At 40.7% G+C, this 9,098-nt stretch overlaps 1 protein-coding gene across 1 annotated transcript; it reads left to right on the top strand.

Annotated features, from left to right (window-relative positions):
* Window positions 1–3,116: 3,116 nt before the first annotated feature.
* LOC123949322 (olfactory receptor 4D10) lies at window positions 3,117–4,052 on the top strand. Its single transcript, XM_046016722.1, has one exon. The coding sequence runs from the start codon at window positions 3,117–3,119 to the stop codon at window positions 4,050–4,052; it is 936 nt and encodes a 311-aa protein (XP_045872678.1).
* Window positions 4,053–9,098: the final 5,046 nt, after the last annotated feature.

The following is a 9,098-nucleotide window of genomic DNA, read 5'->3' as shown; positions in this document are numbered from 1 at the left end:
GATCCAGCAATCCTATCTCTGGGTACATATCCAAAGGAAATAAAACAAGATCTCAAAGAAGTGCCAATACTCCCATGGTTATTGCAGCATTATTTATAACATCCAACACAAGGAAAAAATCTAAGTGTCCATCAATGGATAAATGGATAAATATATGTGTGTATATGAACAAATACACACACCCACACCTGCATGCATGGGAGTATTGGCACTTCTTTGAGATCTTGTTTTATTTCCTTTGGATATGTACCCAGAGATAGGATTGCTGGATCATATGGTAGTTCCATATAATAAAATAACAACAAAGTGGAAAAGCAGGTAATCAAAACCCATCATCATTCTAGAAGCAATGGAAGTGCATTTTATATAAAGTCAAGCCATCCAATAAATTGAATTAATTCTAAGTAGCCACTGTAGCTGTGTAGAGAGCTTTACTGACATACTAATCTAGATGTATCCAAATTGAGAGATACCACAAGTGCAGAGTGTAGGAAAACAGGAAAAATGTACATTCCCCAAACACCACCTAAGTCATGTTTCCCTACATGTAGGGACTTACAGCATGAGACTGTATGGGATTATAGTCATGAGACTATAATCATCTTGTGTATAATTAGAACTGGCAGCAAAGGATTTTAGGTCCAGTTCTCTTGTAGTTTCCTGGCAATCTAATTGAAACTTGTATATAGTGTCCTCTGAGCCTTGCAAGCCCTGAAAATTGGACTGTTGTAGTCTCTTGGGCACAACCTTTGGCATGTTTTAACAGGGTCCTGATTGAGCTGCAGATAAGGAGATAGATTTCCACTACTGCTTCTAAATAATTTGGACACGAATCAAAATGTGTCCATCTTTGTGTGTGTACACATGTGCATATCTTGGTAACTTTTTAATAACTCCCATTGAAACTTCCTCACCACCAGCAGAATCAGGCACCTGACTTCACTTCCTTGTCCAATAATATTCCCTTTGCAATTCTTATATTAGGCCAGAGGTTGAGGAATTTGTATAGAAGACACGGACATAGCAGAATTTCTTGGAGGTGTGATGCTTTGAATCTGCCCATTTTCTATTGAAAGGAGAGCAAAGATACTAAGATTTAGTCTTCCAAAAGGCTTTCCCTTCAGAAACAAAATTTTCCAGAATTAATGTCTCCAAGTATAATATTCTGCACTGTACCTAAGAGCGTACAATTTTTAGTTGGAATTTCAGGATCAAAGGAATTCAGTCAAGACATCAAACTTCTAGCTAAGGTAAATGTTATGCCTAGTGAAATTGACATGTTGTTATTTTGATTATGTATAAATAGTCTGACTTCGATATTTTTCAGGTATACTAAACACTTCAGAGCCGAGATGATCTTCCCAGCAACAGAAACAACAAAGGTGGGTGTTAACTATCAGGAGGAGGGATGCTGTGTTAAAAGGGATTCCAGAAACGTGGTGCATTTGGTGCGAGGGGGAGGCATCAGACATTTGCTGTGATCCTTTGAGTTGCTTAACAGTGAGGCCACCTCAGACTAAGGTCGTTGTAAATGGGGTTTCCAGAGCCCTGTTTTGCCAAATTCCTATCTTTATACAGACTCTATCAAACATTCTTGTTATAAAACTCAATATTATCTGTGGGGAAAAACAAAAAACACATTCTTGTTATATGAAATTAGACCCTCCAAATGAGATCAAAGGGGAAAAAAACACACTATTTCTTCCATCCTATTTCCATCTCTTCTTTCCCTTCAGCCAAACGCAGACTTACAACATATCCCGTATGAAAAACAAGAATGACATTAATATCTACTAAAGGATAGTGGCACACACTAAATGTATTATCATTTGATAACTCTTCACACATAATAAGCACTCACAAAGTAGTGTCTTTTGTTGCTTCTAGAAATCATAATATCTCTACCCTGACCCAATCTACCTTCACTTTTCCCATGAGACATTTCACATTTTATCATGCATTACATTCATCAAATCACCCACTTTCGTTAGGGTGTAAATACTTGGACAATGTGGTCCAACTTATTCTTATACCTAGGAAGATCGCAATAAATATTCACTTGCTAAGTACAAGGTGGAACACATAAAAATTTATAAAAATTGATGAGAATTACCCATAACCGTGTATGAAAAAAATAAGCATTATTCTAAGGATACTAACATCTCTCCTTGCTGTGTGATCTCTCTGTCTCTTAGCTCTGATCCACAAAAGAGGTAGAAGAGTGTGATGGATACAGAACACACCACTTCTCAAAATCAGGTCATGATCCTTATTCTCTCACCCACACTCAGGCAAGGGCCACACCAGGTACAGAAGACGAAGAAGTTCTAGGAAACTGCTATACCATACTGTGCACCTAAGAATCTGTTAAGAGGCTAGCTCTCATGTTTAAGTGTTTTTACCACAATAAAAAAATTAATGGTATTCTTTGAGATTTTGATTTATACGTTGTCTCAATCTGTTTTCCACTAGCAACTTTTGAATATTTTTAAATGATTGTCAAGCAAATAATGTGATTAGTACAAAGTAATAATCACAGTAACAAGTTACCTACATGGAATAATAGGCTGAAGATTTAAGAAAGTTGATATAAAGCAGCCAAGAGCAAAGAAAGTGACTCGTGCCGCAGCAACACTGCAATAAGAAACAGAACAAGATTGTTTTCCAGGAAGATAAGACCCTCCTGAAATCAACAGAATATTTGCTAATATGAACATTAAACTTGTAGACTATAAATCTACAATGGCTGGAAACATGTCTTAACTCTATATGCTATAGATAGTTCCTGACAATCAATCAGTTTGTGTGGAATAAGAAAAATAAAATTTAAAAACCAAAATTTAGAAAGTATGACTTCTTAACATAAATGCTTATTCTTTCCAAAATGAGTTTTATAGAAAAAGAATTATTGAATGACTTTGCATTTGATAATTTGATTTGAGCACCAAACTGATTGCAATCTTAAAAATTTGGACAGCCCAACAAATGGCAAACACTACAGCCACATGGGCAAGATTCTGAATTGCAGTCTTAGTGCTTAGGAGGAAAACGAAATAAATAGCGATAGACTTTGGTGTGAAGTAGGTTGAAACAAAAGAGAAAAACAAAATGACTCAATGGAGCTGAGAAACTGCACCAGAGTGGAAGAATTTACTTTCCTTGGCCTAACCCAGAATCAAGGACTGAGCTTGGTCTTGTTTCTTTTCCTGCTTCTGGTGTACTTGACAACTCTCCTGGGAAACCTCCTCATCATGGTCACTGTGACCTGTGAGTCTCGCCTTCACACGCCCATGTACTTCCTGCTCCGTAATTTATCTGTTGCCGACATCTGCTTCTCTTCCATCACAGTGCCCAAGGTTCTGGTGGACCTTCTGTCACAGAGAAAGACCATCTCCTTCAATGGCTGCTTCACCCAGATGTTTTTCTTCCACCTTGTTGGAGGGGTGGATGTATTTTCTTTGTCAGTGATGGCATTGGATCGATATGTGGCCATCTCCAGGCCCCTGCACTATGTGACCATTATGAATAGAAGCCGTTGCATTGGATTAATAGTAGCTTCCTGGGTGGGGGGCTTTACCCACGCCATTGTACAGATTTCCCTGTTGCTCCCACTCCCCTTCTGTGGACCCAATGTCCTTGACACTTTCTACTGTGATGTCCCCCAGGTCCTCAGGCTTGCCTGTACAGACATTTTTATGCTTGAGCTCCTGATGATTTCCAATAATGGACTGCTCACTACACTGTGGTTTTTCTTCCTCCTGGTGTCATATATGGTCATATTATTAGTAGTAAGGTCTCAGGCAGGGGAGGGGAGGAGGAAAGCCATCTCCACCTGCACCTCACACATCACTGTAGTGACTTTGCATTTTGTGCCTTGCATCTATGTCTACGCCCGGCCCTTCACTGCCCTCCCCACAGATAAAGCCATCTCTGTCACCTTCACTGTCATCTCTCCTCTACTGAACCCCTTGATCTACACTCTGAGGAACCAAGAGATGAAGTCAGCCATGAGGAGATTGAAAAGAAGACTCATGCCTTCTGACATGGAATAGACAAATAGTTCACTCCTTCTCATCACCCCACTTGGGCTCATGCTCACTCTCGCTCTCTCGCTCTCTCCCTCAAATAAATAAAATCTTTTAAAAGAATAAAATAAAGTAAAATAAAATTAGCCTTCTGAGGATCATAATGGTAAGCCCATAATTTCCTGTGTCTCCTGGACTAAGGCTGAACTATGAGCCATGGTCAAAGATTTTCCTAGAGTTACTGAAGATCCTCATGGATCTGCCAAGGAATGTAACTGGTTCAAACTTACCAACCAGCTTTCTGATTTGTTCCAGCTAGTTCACATGCTCCCTGGCAACCCTGGATGAAACAGCTAATTGGGATGATCCTGAAATCTCCAAACTGCAGACAAAAAGCCAAGCCCCTGTCTTGTTATGTGATCAGGCTCAACAATCACTAAAAGACTTCCCCTGGCAACTCCTGGGCTTTCCCAAAACCTATTGATTTAAGATTCAGGCTTGCACTCAGAAACCCAGGGAACCCATGCATGACGATTACCATCAACTACAAATTATTTTTAAGGAAAAGTCTGGCCTTCCTGTGGATGTTGACTCCATTCAGGTAGCCTTCAACTCTGTGTTCAGTAATAGGCTGAACTGACATCTTTCCCTCCTACTTAGAAGGAACAGGATGGAATGGGAGATACTATATCTGCTCCAGATTTAGTTAATTTAGCAAGTCAGCTCACCTGTACCATTGAGAATTCAATAAAAGGAAGACTATTAAGAGCCTTAGTTTTCAGTTCCAACAAATGGGGTCCCCTAAACAAAACCCCTCCTGGCCTCTGGTATTATTGGGAAAAGCCAGGACACTGCAAGAAGGATTGTTACAAATGTGCTCCAAGTGTCTTCATCCCTCTGACCAGCTTTTCCGATGCCCTCCCAAAGGACTCTGAGGAAATACAGGGGCTTTCCCCACTCCTTCTCTTAAGCAGCTTGGAGAAACAGCTCTCCAGATTGGGAATGAATCTCTCCCTGTCCTTATTGACCCCAGAGCCACGCTCTTGGTGCTCAACCCCACTGTTATTAAACTCCTGCCTTGGGGTTCTGAACCATTTGAAATGGTTCAAATGGAGGGAGTCTCAAACCTCAACAGGTTCCTATCACTAAACCTATCCCCTTTTGGTTAGGCCTCCTAAGAGATACTCATCCTTTTCTCCCCAGAATTAATCAATACCCTATGAATTAAAAGACTCCTCAAGGCATCAAGTCCATAATTAAAGATCATAAGGCTGGCTCAGGCCCTCCTCATCCCCTGCTCTAGTCCTTGTGATATTCCTCTGTTGCCTTTGAAGAAACCCAAAGCCGTTGGTAGAGATCTTTCCAGGATCTCTAAGCCATGAACAATATTGTTATCCCTCATCACCCTGTCTTTCAAGCCCCAGTATTTTGTTAGCCTGCATCCCCACTGATAGATTTATGCAGCACCTTCTTTAGTACCCCTGTGGATAAGGCCAATCAATATCTGCCTCCACTTGGGAAAGAAAGCAATATGCCTGGACAGTAATGCCTCAGGGTATTACCTAAAGTATTTCTTACTTCTCCCAAACCTTAAAAGTGAATTTGGATGAAATAAAGCTACCTGGAGGCTCTACTTTATTACAACAGGTAGATGACTTACTTCTCTGCTCCCTTTCTAAGGCCTCTTCACAACAAGACAGCATCCACCTGTTAAAACTTTTAGACTGAGCAGACAGCAAACTGTCCTAGGAGAAAGTGCAAAGTACCTTTTGGGTACCTGATTTCACAACAAAGCCTACCTTTAGATCCAAATAAGCTCCATGGCTTCTTGAACTTTCCCAAACCCAAACTAAGTGCCAATCACGAAGTTTTCTTGAGCTGGCTGGCTACTGTCAAAACTGGATTCTAAAATCCCTTATGGCCTAAACCCTATGTATTTTATTTTAAAAAGCAACAAACTTGACCCTATTTTTTTTTCATTTTATTTATTTTTTCAGCGTAACAGTATTCATTGTTTTTGCACAACACCCAGTGCTCCATGGAAAACGTGCCCTCCCTATTACCCACCACCTGTTCTCCCAACCTCCCACCCCTGACCCTTCAAACCCTCAGATTGTTTTTCAGAGTCCATAGTCTCTTATGGTTCGCCTCCCCTTCCAAATTTTTTTTTTAATAAACATATAATGTATTTTTATCTCCAGGGGTACAGGTCTGTGAATCACCAGGTTTACACACTTCACAGCACTCACGATAGCACATACCCTCCCCAATGTCCATAGCCCCCTCCCCCTCTCCCAATCCCACCTCCCCCCAGCAACCCCCAGTTTGTTTTGTGAGATTAAGAGTCATTTATGGTTTGTCTCCCTCCCAATCCCATCTTGTTTCATTTATTCTTCTCCTTTCCCCCTAACCCCCCATGTTGCTTGACCCTATTTTTTGAAGAAGATCAAGATAACTTAGCTTTTTTGTTTGTTTGTTTGTTTTTGGGTTTTTTTGTTTTTTGATTTTTTTTATTTGTTTATTTACAGCATAACAGTGTTCATTGTTTTGGCATCATACCCAGTGCTCCATGCAGTACGTGCCCTCCTTATTACCCACCACCTGGTTCCTCAACCTCCAACCCCCCCCCCCCCGCCCCTTCAAAACCCTCTGGTTCTTTTTCAGAGTCCATAGTCTCTCATGGTTCATCTCCCCTTCCAGTTTCCCTCAACTGCCTCTCCTCTCCGTCTCCCCATGTCCTCCATGTTATTTGTTATGCTCCACAAATAAGTGAGACCATATGATACTTGACTCTCTCTGCTTGACTTATTTCGCTCAGCATAATGTCTTCCAGTCCCGTCCACGTTGCTACAAAAGTTGGGTATTCATCCTTTCTGATGGAGGCATAATACTCCATTGTGTATATGGACCACATCTTCCTTATCCATTCATCCGTTGAAGGGCATCTTGGTTCTTTCCATAGTTTGGCGACCATAGCCATTGCTGCAATAAACATTGGGGTACAGATGGCCCATCTGTACCCCAATGTTTGTTTGTTTATTTACAGCATAATAGTGTTCATTGTTTTGGCATCACACCCAGTGGCTTTTAAAGCCCTGAAGGAAAGCTTGATCAATCTTCCTCCTCTTGGACATCCCAATTATCAATGTCTCTTGTTCCTTTTTGTATTTGAAAAAGGAAGAGAACACCCTTGGGGTACTCATCTGAAACATGGACCCCACCATTGACCCATAGGGTATTACAGCCAACACCTAGAGCCTGTGGCACAAGGATGCTACCCCTTGCCTCATAGCCATTCCTACCAACACCGTTTTAGTCAAGACCATTGAAGAGATAGTCATGGAATCCTCTCTAAAAATCTTTGTACCCCATGGAGTTGAAGCCCTCCTGAATGCCCATCACACTCAACATCTTGCAGCAAGTTGTCTAAATCCTCTTGCTAAACATGCCTCATATAATTCTCGCTATAATAATTTTAACCCTGCCCCCCTTCTTCTCTCCTCTACAGACGATACTCCTCATGAGTGTTTGACCCTGCCAGATCTTCTCCTGACCTCCTGTGATGACTTACAGGAAACTCTTTGGATAACATTGACATTTTGTGGTTTACCAATGGCTCCTTTTTAAGAGTAATGCAAATGCTAAATATTATGCTGGGTATGCTCTTGCAACTCCTTTTGAAATCATTGAGATGGCACTTTTGCCCTTGGCTACCTTGGCCCAGTGGGCTGCATTGTATGCTCTTGCTCAGGCCTGCATTTTTAACCAGGGACAAAACTGCAAATACTATGTCAAGTATGTTAGGAGGTAAGCCTTTGGAGTAACTCATAACTTTGGGATGCTCTGGAAATAGTAAGGCCTCCTCACCTCCAACAGGGACAAAATTTTAAATGGTTTTTATGTCCAGGAACTATTAAGTGCCATAATCTTACCAGCTGCTTTAGCTATTATCAAGATCCCTGGCTATCCCAACTTGATTCCTGGAGGCTAAGGGAAACCACCTTGCTGATATTTCCACAAAGAGTGCTTTATATACCCCAGCAGAAGAAGGGAAGAATTTCTCCTTGCCCAACAACAGCCCAGCCAATGAGAATTCCATAAAAACAGACCCTCCCAGCTTTCTCCTCTTCCCTAAAAAGCAAGCCCCTCTGCTCTGTTCTCCAGACTTGCTTATTGTTCACCACAATTTGCTTTTTCCCAAATTGATTCCTCCTCTATTCTTAATTTTGCTGGGGAAAAAATAGTTCCTTTGGTTTTTAAGATCAACAACTGACCAAAAGGCACCTACTTAAGATGTACAACTCAGTGTTTAGATATATGGAAATTATCATAAGGGTAGACTGCATTAAGGTAGGATATGTTATTTCCTATAACTGCATGTAAATCTACAATTGTCTACATAAAATTTTCAATTAAAAAAAGCACCTGTCTATGTATATACTCAGAGATTCTCACTACACTCCTGCCCTGTTACCAAGAAGGGAGCTGAGACACATACTAGAGACATAATGCATCTTGAGCATCAAAGTTCTACAAGATCTTTCATAAGGTAATCACATCCTTCTAAAGTGAACACATCCAAATTGAGTTCATCCTCTGACTCTATAATATTAATAAGGTAACAATTACCAGAAGATTGTCCCATCCAAAGCCCACATCCCAGTGGTTGAGAGCAGGTGTCTTTAAGTTAGTCCAACTTGAGTAAGAATATGCACCTCATCAATTACAAGCTCTCATAATTATGTGACCCAGTGCAAGGTCCTTACCCTGACCTTCCTCTGAACCACTGGCCTATTGGCCACCCCAGCACTGCATTCCCTCAACACCTGCTGCTTATTTAGCTCTAGGACAGAACTCAGGATCCTGTTTCCTATTCCCTCTTCTCTTTCTTCCTATCTCTCCCATTAGGTTTATGTTTTACTTATTATTGTGTCCCCAAGATCAGCATCAAGTGAATACAGTAAAAATGCATTAAAAATTGCTGAATTCAGACCACTCAAGGATTTTACATTGTTTCTCAATCATTTCTGCAACTCAAATTATTGGAGGATATGGTTTAAAAAAATTAGTTCA

Source organism: Meles meles, chromosome 8, assembly GCF_922984935.1.
Source record: "Meles meles chromosome 8, mMelMel3.1 paternal haplotype, whole genome shotgun sequence".
Taxonomy (NCBI): domain Eukaryota; kingdom Metazoa; phylum Chordata; class Mammalia; order Carnivora; family Mustelidae; genus Meles; species Meles meles.
The sequence above is the reverse complement of the archived record's forward strand: the minus strand, read 5'-3'. Positions and strand labels throughout refer to the sequence as shown.

Coding starts and splice junctions, on each gene's coding strand:
- LOC123949322 (XM_046016722.1), top strand. CDS start 3,117: ATGGAGCTGAGAAACTGCACCAGAGTGGAAGAATTTACTTTCCTTGGC.